General features: G+C 36.6%; 1 protein-coding gene across 1 annotated transcript in view; it reads right to left on the bottom strand.

Annotated features, from left to right (window-relative positions):
* The window catches only part of LOC135212145 (dentin sialophosphoprotein-like), a 72,572-nt gene extending 57,565 nt beyond the window's left edge, over positions 1-15,007 (bottom strand). Inside the window, exon 1 of the mRNA XM_064245556.1 lies at positions 14,721-15,007. Coding sequence (XP_064101626.1) covers positions 14,721-14,741 — 21 coding nt within the window. The 5' untranslated portion in view covers positions 14,742-15,007. The remainder of the gene's footprint in view (positions 1-14,720) is intronic.
* Positions 15,008-15,741: the final 734 nt, after the last annotated feature.

Below are 15,741 nucleotides of genomic sequence, written 5' to 3'. Positions count from 1 at the left end.
TATAATTATATATATGATATATAATATATATATTAGGTATATATCTATATTATATACCTATACATATAAATTATATACATATAAATATATATATATATACATATGTATATATAGTAATAATATAATATATCTATATATATATATATATATATATATATGTGTACACAGAGGGTAAATCAGTCGAAAAAAGCACCGATTCAGAGTGGTGCAGCACTCGGAAAACTCTTGTGAGGTCCGCGGACTGTTCCCTATCCGCCGCCGACCAGCCCACCCAGATTCTGCTGAGGTCTGAGAACAGAAGGTAGGGTAGCAACCTCATTCTGGAGACTTGTTGAAGCGCTGGAAGGTTGTACCGTTCGGATATTAACCCTTTCAAAGGGAATTTGGAGTGTGGTGGAATATATACGTATATTATATATATCTAATAAAAAGAGCCCATAAAAGTGCCAAAATACAGAAAATAAGTACTATATTTCAGGAAATGTACTGTCTCTCCCTTCAGGTAGGTAACGAATGAGAAAAGTTACAGAAAAAGCAGCATTTATACCAAGAGAGCCATCCACAGCTAAGCTGTTTGACTATGTGACCCTGATTGATAATTTCTCTTTAATCTATTTAAGTGTTGATTGGAGGAGGATTTTATCTATGATATCTGAGTCCCAGGAACCCTTGGATATATATGTTACCTTTCTTTGTTTAACCAAAGCTGACTCCACCATCTGGTTTTTGTATCGACAATTGCTGCTATGAATTATATGTAACAAATTCCAGTTTATTCTGTGGTTATGGTTATTTATATCGTTAATCAGGGTATTTGGGTAGGTAAAGGCAAAAATAGACTCGGAAACTCTAACCGTTTAGTCTTTGAATGTGTAACTCCACTGTTAAATGTACTCTCTTGGCGTGGAGTTACATTGATGATGGTCATACTTTCCGATTCTTGTGTGATCCGAAATAACTTCGACGGATTACGGTTAATGATTAATGAACATCAATCTGCTTAAATAAAAAAAACTCCCGTAATTCAGATGAATTTTAGTCAAGGCTAGACATCAAAGGAAAGCGGAAGTGTAGGGAAGCAGTTTGAAATGTTAACTGTATTATTATTATTATTATTAATTATTATTATTATTATTATTATTATTATTATTATTATTATTATTATTATTAACCTTTGAATAACCAATTAGATTTTGACAGCGTGTGTTGTTTTACATTTTGCATCGTAATAGAAGTAACTACGATAATAAAACTCCAATTATAATGACATGATTAGATGTATAATGACAAAGATTACTGCGAACTTCATTCTTAATTGCATTGTTCATGATATATATATAATAGAAATTCCACAATTACATAAGTAAATCGTATCAATATGCAACAGGTACAACAAAGATTTTCAAATACCTTAGTGGTTGTTTTTTTCTAAGTGTTAAAGTTAAATTTTAAAAGTAAACATTCATTCAGCTTTTGCATATCAATACAATAGATTTGTATAATTGTGGATTTAGGTTACGGAACAGTTTATCACGGTTTTATGTATTTCTTAGCATTGTTCGTGATTTTAGATATGATAGATTCCTATAGAATGCAGAAATAGTTACTTCATGATAGGGCAGCGCTTTAGACGGGAATTCTGAGAAGAAATCTGTTTAATCTTTGCCCGTAGGGGGTCAGTGCCGTCAGTGCACCCCACGCTGTTCACTTTAGGCATTGCTTAAGGGTCTCTGCAGCTCCCCTTCGGCTCCTAGCTGCAATTCCTCTTATTCCTTTGACTGTACCTCCATTGATATTCGTTTTGCTCCATCTTACTTTCCTCAACCATTGTGTCATGAAGCAACTGCTTTGAGGTTGTCTTCCTGTTGTACCTTTCAACTCTCACTTTCCGTTTCACCGCTGAATGACCTCATAGGTCCCAGCTCTTGGCCATAGGCCTAGGTTTTATATTCCAATTTCATTCCGGTGTCAGAAGGTTTAGAAAACGTTGGGGAATGTCCTGTGACACTTTTCAGACCTTTTTAATCTCTCAATTTCCCTGTCAGCGCTGAATGACTTCGTAGGATCCGGCGATTGGTCTTTGGCCTAAATTTTATATTTCATTCCATTTCATTCTATTGAATATCATCAAAAGCAGTTTTTATTTTTTATTTTTTTATTTATTTATTTATTTTTTGTGGGGGCATCGCATACCCCTTTTCATTCCATCGATCGAATATGGGGAGATTTCACAGCAATCGGTTCAGAGCACGCGTGATATGGAATTTTTCACTTCGGTTAACTAGAACTGAACTTTTCTTCTTCTTTTTATTTAAGAACGAATGTTAATCGTGATTCATTATCCCCCCAAAGAACTCAAACTTCACGTGACTAGAAGATGAAGGATTTGCCAAAGAAAATGACTAATCGTCGAGAGATCTTGTTTAGTAGTGCCGTCAGTACGCCTCGTGCGGTGGTGTGTAGGTATTAAGGTTCTCTGCAGCGTCCCTTCGGCCCCTACCTGCAACCCCTTCCATTCCTTTTACTGTACCTCCGTTCATATTTTGTTTCAGAGTGCAACTGCTTCGAGGTTTTCCTCCTGTTACGCCTTTCAAACCTTCCCACTCTCAATTTCCCTTTCGGCGCTGAATGATCTCACAAGCCTCAGCGCTTAGCCTTCGGCCAAAATCCTATATTCTCTCCTAATCGATTCTGAAAGGTCTAATCTTTGTAGCCGTGTTTGAAGGGAGATAAATTTTAAATTGTCTGTTGTGGTACTGAAGGTTTTGAAACTGAAAGGGATAAGCAACTGTTGTCATGGAGTGTATTCCTTCCATCTTCATCAGATTTATTGAATGAAATGTACCCTTAAGCTAATGTGAATTGGGCTAGAAAATAAAACATAGTCCCTCTAGGCCATGTATGTAGATCCAACAAGGTGGTACGAGTCCTCAGGGCCAAGATATTTGTGATCCAACAAAGAAGCGCGTCTTGGAATTCGCGAAATGAACCCAAATCTTAAAATTGGTCCAGGTTTAACTGTATGGTGTCCCTTGCCAGACGCATCAGAAATGATTACAAGAACAATTTACTCTTGAGCGGTACAATATTCTTTGTTTATTTATTAATATTAATGGATCCCTTCTTTCTGTATTTCCTTTTGCCTTCTGTAGCTTCTTTCAAATAAGCACCGTATTCTTTGGAAGTTTGCATTTCAAGTCGGTGGGCCCTTTGGTGGCCTCGTTCCATATGAAGAGGTTTCATCTTCTGAATAATAATAATAATAATAATAATAATAATAATAATAATAATAGCCGAAGACCCAGAAATATACAGAGACAGGGAGGAATGGCAAATGAACGAGGAATGGCACAGCAAACCAAGCATGCACGGACAAATACATGAGACAGACTAAAGAACTGGCTAGCCATGAAACATGGCAATGACTACAGAGGGGAGAGCTCAAGAAGGAAACTGAAGGTATGATAACAGCGGCACAAGATCAGGCCCTAAGAACCAGGTATGTCCAAATAACGATAGATGGAAATAATGTCCGGCACTTGCACAGAACCAGTACAAAAAAGAGGCATGATTCAGTGTCAAAAGCCCTCCACTGGAGCCTGTGCGAGAAAACACCATCTACCTTGCAGTAATGAGTGGTGCGAGCACCAACCCGAAGGGTATAGAAAACGATCAGGCAAAGATCCTCTGGGACTATGGTATCAGAGCAGATAGTGTGATACATGCAAATAGACCTGACGTGACGTTGATTGACAAAATCAAGAAGAAAGTATCACTCATTGATGTCGCAATACCGTGTAACACCAGAGTTGAAGAGAAAGAAAGGGAGAAAATGGATAAGTATCAAGACCTGAAAATAGAAATAAGAAGAACATCGGATATACCAGTGGAAATTGTACTCATAATCATAGAGCCTAGGGCACGATCAGATACCTGAAAAGGAATCTGGAAAAACTAGAGGTTGAAGTAGCTCCAGGACTCATGCAAAAGAGTGTGCTCCTGGAAACAGCGCACATAGTAAGAAAAGTGATGGACTCCTAAGGAGGCAGGGTACAACCCGGAACCCCACACTACAAATACACCCAGTCGAATTGGAGGACTGTGAAATAATAATAATAATAATAATAATAAAATGAGAACAAAATCTCTATCACGAGAGTTTGTACAATGCTCTAAGGGTCTCACAGCAATAAAAATGTCAAAAGTTCATGTATAATTTATAAACAATATAAAGTGTTTGTGAATCACACACGAACTTTTAACATTTTTATAAGATGTTAAAAGTTCGTGTGTACTTCATAAACACTTTATACAGTGTTTATAAATCATATACGAACTTTTAACATTTTTATGATTGTGGACCCCGTAGAACAAATAATAATAATAACCTCGTGAAGACAAGTCTTGTCAAAACCTTCAGCCATGTCTGACGGACGTGTCATTCCACCAGGCATGACTTTTGGAAAGCGGTAATTCAGTTCAAGGTTTGTGCTTTCTTTACAGCTACGAGCATACTGCCATCGACATTTTGCGTTTGCCACGTCGAATGAATCCTTCGAGCTGGAAGGATGCAACGAATTTCCTACAGCAGACGTTTTGGAAATTTTTTTTTTTTATTATGTCATTTTATAATTTACTAAGAGACGTTGTAAATGTTTTGATTTATTTTCTTATTATTTATCTATAATCTCTTTTTTTTTGTAATTCTATTTGCTCTGATAGATGTCCTTGCTCACATAGTTTATATGAAATCATGTTTGATTAGGCACTGTGCAATACTTGAGACGTTTTGAACTGAATCGTTTTTGCATTATTATTATTATTATTATTATTATTATTATTATTATTATTATATTATTATTATTATTATTATTTATTATTATTATTATTATATTAAGAAGATATCCTTATATAGAACAAACCCCACAGTTGTTATTAATTTATTATTATTATTATTATTATTATTATTATTATTATTATTATTATTATATTATTATTATTATATATATTCAGAAGATAACCCTATATAGACAACCCCGCAGGTGTTACTGATGATTATTATTATTATCATTATTATTCAGAAGGTAACCCTATTCGTATAGAACAAGCCCACGGGCATTCTAATTGTTATTATTATATTCAGTATTCAGAAGATAACCCTGCTCGTAAAGAACAAGCCCACAGGCGCCACTGACCTGAAATTCAGGCATCCAAACGAAAAACCTAAGAATACGGTGTGAGTTTGGAGACATGAAATTCAACCCCTTTCGTATTCGGCATCTCTTCTATTCATAACGTTTGCCACAATCAAAAGAAAACTAAGCAACAATTCCTTATTTATGCTTTGCACGGACAGATGATTTGGAAGTCCCCAGTGCGATCTGAGCCTCCGCTCTTATTATTAAAATACCATAGGTCAAGTCAGTGTTGTCCAAAGAAAAAATAAATAAATAAAAAAATAAAGGGAAGTGAATGATTGACTTTACACATAACTCACAGATATGATGTTCGTGTGAATGTTTTAGAAGTATATTGTAACACGTCCCATACTTGTTTCTGGATACGAACCAATTAGAGATCTTATCTCTTTATATAGAGTGCTTCGTGGTGATAGTTTGCTGTTTCCCAACTACAGCAGATGTGACTTTGACCATCAACGGATGGTCTCTTGTTTATCACTCTTTCATAAGCTGTACTTGAACAGAGATCTTTCAGATGAATGGTTGGTCCCTGATCCTCTTTTATCTGCCAAGAGCAACCACATTCGCTGAACAGCAGAAGCGCCAATATGCAGTAAATGTACTAAGTTGTCGAACTTCTCAGTAGTTCCATAGTTCCAGAGGTCCTTTATTCCTCCAAACACCGTTGGACTCTGGAACAGCCTCCCTGAGGACTTTGTGAAGCTGGAGTCTCAAAATTTCAAGCGATGGAGCAACGCATCGCTACCTTCAAACAATTCTTTTACTTTCATAATATATTTACATCTTTATTTGTTTTTTTAATAACTTGTTGATTAATTTTTCCTTTTCTAGAAACTAATCTCATCTTTCTGTATTTCCTATTACCTTCTGCAACTTCTTTCAAAATGAACATCGTATTCTTTGGAAGCTTGAATTTCAAGTCAGTGGCCCCTGAGGGGTTGTTCCAAATGAATAGGGTTCAACAACAACAACAAATAATAATAATAATAATAATGCTGTGATTTGACAGCTGTCACAATTGAGACAAGAGCCATAAACATAGATAATAACGCTTCTAGTGGATAAACATCTAGAAAAGATCGGTTAGAGCAGTGTATCAGTCATCACTAGAAACAATAAATCTATTAATGAACTTCAATAAGAAAATCATATGCTTTTGATAATTTTTTTTTCTTTTTTTGTTTTTATAGGTGTAGCTTTGTGAAGATATGTAGAAATGGCTATAGTGGAAGTGAGGTTGGGTGTGAGAATATGATGTGAAATTATTTAACTGAATTACTTAACGGATAATGATTTCGTTCATGAGAAAGGTTATAGTTTTAGTTTATCTGAGATGTTTCTAAACCAGGGGTGTCAAACTCATGGCCCGGGGGCCAAATGTGGCCCACGGGATGGCCTTAAGTGGCCCTTGAGGTCCCAAGAGATTTTTCAACTCGAGCTACTATATAACTGTTAGAACTGAGGAAAATTTAACCATAGTTATGAAACTGTTAAAACGAGACATAATAAGTTTTACCTTTCATTCATATGACAATAATTTATTAATGTATCTCATATAATAATTGCTGGCAATAAGGCTCCTTTATTGCAAATCTTAATAAATGAATCATAAGGAATAAGGAATAAGTAATTACCAAATCTTTGACGGTCCTCGAGACCATAACTAAGTGCATAATTGGCCCTCGAAAGGAATTGAGTTTGACACCCTGAATTTAAACGCGCGCACACACATGCAAACAGATGCACCCACGCAACGCAAGCTGACAAATGCATCCACACTCACAAACTCACCCGCTGTACAACACACACACATACACACACAGATTCACCCACACAAAACACACACGTACACACACACAAACACCCCATCGCCATGTAGAACACCGCCCACATAGGTACTCCCTTTTGATGCTGGAACGAACCGTATCCCTGATCATTTTGTAACGGACACGCTATTGGCATTTCTAATATTTTTATTTATTTGTTTGTTTATTTTATTTGTTTGTTTTTTTTTTTTTTTTTTTTTTTTTTGCACAGTGGTTTTCACGCGCTGTTATCTAGGCTTGATACTCAGTAAGACCTCTTCAATGGTTCCCAGACGAATTTAGTCTTATCCGCAGATTTCATTCTGCCCAACGGGAGAATGAGTGTAATATTCTTGCTTGTGTTTCATTGCCTAATTTTATCTATTTATGAAAATTACGCAGTTTATGTTTTTATTTTTTGAAGAATATTAGCTATTGCGTTTCTTAGTAGCCCTTATCTAGTCGTTTTCACAGCTGCATATTTATTTAAAATAGAGATCCATGATTTTTTAAATGAACGTTTCAAAGTCATTTTTTTCCAAATTTGAAATTCACAGGAAAGAAGAAATCAATTTGTCTAAAACTTCTTATAAAGGTAAAAACAAACATCAGAACTATTCAAAGCTAAATTTGATACCCGGACAGCAGAGTCTAAGGCGCCTTCAATGATTATAGCGAAAACTGGAGTGAACCGTTCTCTTCTATAATATTCATTATATACAGCGCATACATAATGTCTATGTATACAAATAAACGTATGAAATAACAGAGACTTGGTTGGACGACATTGAGAACTGACTTATACACGACTTTCATTTAGTACCCAGAGACAAAGATTTGCTGCAGAAGAAAATTCCTTCTTAGTTGTAGAGAGACTGAAACAGTGCTTGTTGTGTCTATTTCACCTTTTTCAGTTTTCTGAAAAGAAATCTGTTGTGCCGGCTATGTCTGTCCGTCCGCACTTTTCCTGTCCACCCTCAGATCTTAAAAACTGCTGTGGCTAGAGGGCTGCAGATTGGTCTGTTGATCATCCACCCTCCAATCATCAAAGATACCAAATCGCAGTCCTCTAGCATCAGTAGCTTTTATTTTCTTTAAGGTTAAAGTTAGCCATCATCGTGCGTCTGGCTACGATATAGGACAGGTCCGCCCACCGAGACCAACGAAAGATAGATCCACTTTCGGTGTCCATGATTATACGCTGTACAGACAACTCGATTGCTCCGAGGAAACTTCGGCGCATTTTTTACTTGTTTATTGATATATATATATATATATATATATATATATCATATATAATTATATATATATATATATATATATATATATATATATATATAGATATATATATATATATATATATATATATATATATATATATATATATATATGATTATAATTAGGATTATCGCTAGCTCATGTTGTGCGTGTCCGAAATTTTCAAGTTGAAGATACATTATCACAGATTAATGAGCGCAGATCCGCTTGATAGGTTTTCATAATCGGATAATTGTTCTCTCTCTCTCTCTCTCTCTCTCTCTCTCTCTCTCTCTCTGCATTAATGTCGCTAGTAGTACTGTAGTCTTTTAATCACTAGTACTAATGATGCGTCTACACTGCGGTAAAACAAATAATGAAAATATGCCAGCAGGTTATCACACATATAAACAAGTAGAATACAAGTCAAAACTTATTGGTATTCCCCCCTCTCTCTCTCTCTCTCTCTCTCTCTCTCTCTCTCTCTCTCTCTCTCTCTCTCAGCTTCCCAAAAGAATTCTTTGCGCATGATAATAGTAGGAAACCAACGAAAAATAGCATAGGTCCCCTAAGGGACAATAGAGGTAACCTGGTGAACTCAGACTTGGAAAAGCCAGAATAATTGAATAAGTTTTTACTAGTGTTTTCACAATTGAAGACACTGCCTCAATACCGGAACCTGCTATTGAATATGAAGGGGCAGAACCGTTGGACAAGATAATATTTACAGAAGAAGATATTAAAAACAAAATAGACAAACTCAACAAGTTCAAATCTCTTGGCCCGGATGGGATTCATCCAAGAGAAATTAAAGAGATGAAAGAGGAGATATATAAACTACAGAAAAAGTGCTGTACAAAGAAAGGCATTAAAAGGATGGAAACTAGGTAATGTGCCCCAAGTTTACAAAAAAGTTTCAAGAGAAGAGACGGGAAATTATAGACCATTCTGTCTAACGTCCGTCGTTTGTAAGATTTTTGAGTCCATAATTGCAGATCAAATTGTGGATCACATTGATAGAAAGAAGTTGTTAAACAGCTAACACGGTTCCAGACAAAACAGATCCTGCCTATCAAACCTCTTGGAGTTTTTTCATAACATGCTTGGTATTTACGACAGTAATACAGCAATAGATATACTCTACTTAGATTTTCAAAAGGCCCTTTGACAAAGTTCACACAAGAAACTAATGACAAAAGTTAGAGCTTTAGGAATTGTAGAAGAAATAGCAGACTGGATCGAAGACTAGCCAACTTATAGAAAACAGAGTCGTAATAGTAAATGGTCAAGAATCAGAATGGGCAGATGAAACAAGTGGAGTTCCTCAGGGTTCTGTCCTTGGTCTTCTCTTGTTTTTTATTTATATTAATGACACTGATGTAAGCTTAACTAGCAGGATAGCCAAATTTGCAGATGACACCAAACTAGGTGTAAATGCAGCAGACCCAGATACAGTGGAAAGTTTAAGAAATGATCTAACGAAAAGAGGAGAATGGTGAAAAAGATGGCAAATGCCTTTTAAATTCGATAAGTGTAAAGTGTTACAAATAGGAACAAACAACCCTTAAGCCAGCTACATGCTGCTTAGGAATGACATAAATAGTGTAGAACAAAAGGAGGACCTTGGAGTCATTATTACCAAGGATTTAAAATCCACAAAACAATGCATAAAAGCTGAAAAGAAGACACAGAAACTAGTGGGATACATAGAGGCAGTTCAAATACAGAAACAAGGAGACAGTGCTGCAGGTCTCTACACATCAATAGTTAGACCTCATTTGAATATGCGGTACAGTTTAGGAGTACAAGCAAGAGCCACAAACATCCAAACATCAGGCAAATAGGTTACCGAAGACGACTAGAGAGCCTAAACATGTATGGCTTAGAAACACGACGATTGCAAGGACAACTAATAGAGACATTCAAAATACTGAAAGTCATAACAAAAGTAGAAAGTAACCTATTTACATTAAACGAAAACCAGACAAGAAATAATGGATGGCAACTGGAACTGAAGAGATACAACGCATCCCATTGTGGGAACTCTTCACCTACAAGATATGTGACACATGGAATAAACTGCCACCAAAAGTTGCAAATAGCAACAGTGTGGAAGAGTTTAAAAGAAAGCTAGACAAAATCATTAGGACACTGTAAATGAACAGCTAAACATGCTCTTAGAGATAAGTGAGTACACGATGTCTCCTCTTAGGATGGACTGACAAGTCTTTGAGACATCCTACCTTGTGACTCTCTCTCTCTCTCTCTCTCTCTCTCTCTCCCCTTGATCATTACGCTGTCCTATGCGATTTCTGTAGCTGTTTCCCATTTTACTCCCGCAGCTTCCAGGAGGAGAGAGGGCGCTGGGGGCGGGGGCGGGAGGCCATTCCTTACCTCGAGATAATGAGACTGCACAGCTTCGCCCTCCCGGAAGGAAGGAGAGGGCTCTTAATAACGCCGAATTTAAACTGGGTTGGGCCCCGTTTGATAAATGGCTCCCCGGATTATTTACACTCGCCAGGAATAATGCCACGGAGGTTTCAAGTGAGCAAGGAGGCCGGCTTGGAAGGGGGGTGTGGGAGCCCCCCTTGGGGATATATATATATATATATATATATATATATATATATAATATATTATATATATATACAGAGAGAGAGAGAGAAATATATATTATATGCATAGTATATACCTATGTAATTTAACATTTAAATGAATCTTTATACAGTATATATATATATATATATATATATATATATATATATATATATATATATATATATATTATATATATCCAATCCGTTCAAAGAAAAATATTTTTGAAGAAATTGTGACGTCCGGTACCGGGAAACGAACCCAGGTCCCATAATCACAGAGAGGTGAAGTTGCCGACCTGACCACGAGAAGGAATAAAAGTCACATCCCTCTCATATATACATACATACATATACCTCACCATCGTAGCCAAGTGGGCAATCGAATTCACCGCATACCGGGAATAAAATACCACCCAAAAGGAATAATAACCAGGAATTCCAACTCCTGCCTCTCTGGGTAGGTATACACGGGCGACAAAAAAAACCCGGTAGTCGCGGGTTCGATTCTCGGCCATTCCGTTGAGGAGTGAGAGATGTGTATTTCTGGTGATAGAAGTTCACTCTCGACGTGGTTCGGAAGTCACGTAAAGCCGTTGGTCCCGTTGCTGAATAACCACTGGTTCCATGCAACGTAAAAGCACCATACAAACAAACAAAAACCTGATACACTCAGAGCCAGTGTACGGACCCTTAATTAAAGGAATGTGTTGGGATCCGAATCGCGGGTGATGGATTTGTATGTTATTCTCAATGGGTGTCCGTTACCCCCAAGTTTCATCGAGTTCGTTAACGGGCGTTTTGTGGCTCAGTATTCGGAAGTGTAGAAAGTCAAGGGCGAAATTAGTAACAGAACTATTCTTGATATTGATCAAAATCTAGACAAGGATGTTTGAGGATGTTTTGTCCAGTCCGCAGTCATGTTACAAGGAGATATTTTAGCTTTTCCTCCAAGGTTGCTAAAACGTTTATGCTTAGGTCTTGCAAGTCATATTATGCTACTTATCATATCATACTAAACAACGACCCCGACTAGGAATTAAGCTTAGAAGAAGAAGCTGGTTTATAACATACTGCCATGGACAATGAGAAACAAACAGAAAGCATTTTTTGGGCAGATATTTACGACTTGTAAGTCATATTGTGTTACTTATTATATCATACTAACAGCGACCCCGACTAAGGATTAAGCTCAGAAGAAGAAGTTGGATTATAACATGCTGCCATGGACAATGAGAAACAAACAGAATGCATTTTTTTCTGGGAGATATTTACGACTTGCAAGTCATATTATGCTACTTATTATATCATACTAACAACGACCCCGACTAAGGATTAAGCTCAGAAGAAGAATTTGGATTATATCATGCTGCCATGGACAATGAGAAACAAACAGAAAGCATTTTTTTTTTCTGGGAGATATTTCACACGTTTCTTCAGGGATGCTGTCAAATTTACACCCACAACTTGCGAAACATAAAATGCAGCTTCTGGATTAAATCTTACCAACAGCGACCCCTACTATGGATTCAACTTAGAAGTAAAAGGAGTTGGATTATTTTGGGCTGGCCATTTAATTTGTGCTAACGACTTGGGAATCATATTATGACACTTGTGGAATAAATCCTGCTAACGGCGACCCCTACTACGCATTAAGCCGAGAAGGAGACGGATTATATCATACTTTGCACGAATGTGAGACACAAACAGAAAGAAATTTGTTGGGAGACATTTCTTTTTCTTCAAGGTTGCTCTAAAAAATTTATGCTCACGACACAGATACCATATCATACTACTTGTTATAGCATACTAACAGCGACCCCAACTAGGGAGTAGGCTAAGAAGAAGAAACAAAGATAAAGAAATGTGGCTTTTCTTTTTACATTAATGCAGTATCGCTGTAGGCGTTATCGCTGGCAAAGACTTAAACGTGAATGCGAACAAAATACGAGTTGTTTCTGCTTTACTCACCATCGTAGCCAAGTGGGCAGTCGTTTTGATTGCTTTTTGGCTGCGATGGTGAGGTGGGTCTATTCCAGCTCTGATAAGCAGATCTGAAAACGACAGGCATACTATGTCTGTAGGCATAAATATCCAAACTTGAGTTATGATTCTTTGAGTACTTTATCAAAATGAAAATTATAGTATTGTTGATTTGGGTACATATGTTTATTGAAGTTCTTCATATTTATAAGTAATGTGCTGTTTTGCCTTGTGTTTTTTGTTTTTCTTCAAATAAAATTTCCTTTCCTTTTCCAAGCATTATGCGTATTAGGATTTGATACTGATAATTCGAGGTTTATGACAGAATGATTTTCAGAAAAATTATAGTTAAGTGACTACGTTTCTCTCTATTGTAAGTTCCTTTTTCGTTTTCTATGATCTAGTATGTTAATGTTATATGTAGTTGATGTTGTACTTTGCTTTGTAGGCCATGTAGTGCTTGTGAGAACAAAAGAGGTTACTGTTTACTTTGTATTATGTCTCTTTTTGGACAAATTTGAACTAATAGTTATATAATTTGTCAATAAAAATAGCTAACTATGTATGTATGAGAGGCAATAGACTCTTATCCTTTCCGTGGTTAGGTCGGCAACGTGACCTCGTTGTAAGTATGGGATCCGGGTTCGTTTCCCACTACCGGACATCGTGATTTCTTTATATTTCTTTGAGGTTGGATCTCGAGGCTTTGTAGCGACAAGTGAATCCCTGCCCCCCCCCCCCCAAAAAAAAAAAAAAAAAAAAAAAAAAAGCGAGAAGAATTCGAGAATTTAAGAGGGCATAGTGGCTACTACAGTTACACACACGCATATGGACAAAGAATACATATTATAATATAAAAACATAGACAAATACAGTAGCTGTATGCATATGAATATATGCTCCCTGAATACATTCCCTCTACATCTATGTATACATGTAAAGAGACACATGACAGTAAAATAGAAGAAAATGCGTAGATAACTGTATCCAATTTTACGGCCATGTTTAATTATTAGGTTTCCCATTATTGGATCTGCAAGAATTTTCTTTTTTCCTGGGGGCGGGGGCGCGGTTTGAGGGGGGGGGGCGGCATCTAGAAATTAGAGAGGAAATCCACAAGACGATTGGCCTTAAGCTTTGCTTTATTGCGCTGCCTCTTTCTTTCCGTTGGGATCGATTTCGTGCAAGCAGCTGGTTCGGTTTGTTGTTCCTTCCTCTCCCCCTTTTTGTTTTATTTAAATTTTTTTTGACCTTTCTCTCTTGCTCCATCATGCACATCCACACGGAGATACTTTCCTCTTCAATTATTTATATTTAATATATATATATATATATATATATATATATATATATATATATATATATATATATATAGTATAGTATATACTATATATATATATATATAATAATATATATATATTATATATATATATATATAATAATATATATATATACACATATTATTAATATATTGTAATACATACATAATATATAAAATAAATATATATAACATATTCGTATGATATATAATTATATAGGTATAATATAATATATATTATATATATATATCATTATATCTATATATATATATATATATATATACATATATAGATATATATATTTATTTATTTATTTATGTATTTATTTATCTATTCATTTATGAAACTCCTTTTAACCATATGTGTTTATTAACTTTTCAGTTTCCTATTTAACATTATGAAAGCTCTATTAACCTATAGATAGTGACGCCAGGTTCAGTAGACATCAATCAATCAGTCGCGAAAAAGAAAATCAGGCAAGCCGCAAAATCTCTGATCGAATAAAATAATAACAATAAACAAAATAGAATAAAGATGAAAAGAAACAGGGTCAACACTCACCATTATCACCAGACAGCGCATTTTCACAATTTAATTCACGGTGGAGGTCACCTTCAAAATACGGGGATGGTGTTGGGTGGTGCCCTCGTTTTCGAACCGGGGAATTAATAACACTCCGTTTTGGGTATGGTAGAGTTTTCTCTCTATCTCTCTCTCTCCCGGCTGAGTGCTACAGCAGCAGTGTGCGGTTTGAAAACTTTTCCCAGGCGAGAGGAAGTTGGAAGAACGACCGTGTGCGTGCGTCTGCTTTGCGCCACCTCCCGTCCACTACTGAACCGTTTGGTCAAGCTGCAACGATAGATATACCTTTAGCGTCTCTCTCTTTCTCTCTCTCTCTCTCTCTTTCTCTGTGGTGAGATCAACACAGCACCTCCCCCCGGCACCCTGACATCTTTTCCCCTACCTCCCTATTCCCTCTCTCTTTAGCAGAGAGAGAGAGAGAGAGACAATAAATAAAAAAAAAAAAAATCGTCGTAAGGAAGGTCATTCTAGAAGACCGACCTCTCCATACTTTCTACATTACACCATCATTCTCATCATTTATATTCGCTCGATATCTTTTATTTATATATTTATTTATTTGTTTATTTTTTTTTTAGGTTCTCGCGAATCTCCCACACGAGTTATGACGAGTCTTGCACGACGAAGCTTTACCGCTCGTTTTTGAAAAGATCTGTTTGTTGCTGGGATACATATGAGGCCAACGATTCGCTTGGGGTCGTACAATTATATCGATCTGGATAACAAGAGTCGTCTCCGTGAAAAGGATTCTCTCTCTCTCTCTCTCTCTCTCTCTCTCTCTCTCTCTCTCTCTCTCTCTCTCTCTCTCCGAAGTAGGTCACCGCTCTGCTAAAACACAGCTTTTCATTATTGGAGTCTTCGTCGCCGAGGCTGACCTATCAGTTCCGTGTTGATCATAATAATGTGCTCGCTGGTATGACCGATGCAAATTGCAACCGCTGATTGTTTGATTGATTGGTTAATTGCAATGTCAATATGCCTGCGAATGGCTCCATGGGTT

The sequence above is a fragment of the Macrobrachium nipponense genome, chromosome 40, assembly GCF_015104395.2.
Source record: "Macrobrachium nipponense isolate FS-2020 chromosome 40, ASM1510439v2, whole genome shotgun sequence".
Lineage (NCBI taxonomy): Eukaryota > Metazoa > Arthropoda > Malacostraca > Decapoda > Palaemonidae > Macrobrachium > Macrobrachium nipponense.
The sequence above is the reverse complement of the archived record's forward strand: the minus strand, read 5'-3'. Positions and strand labels throughout refer to the sequence as shown.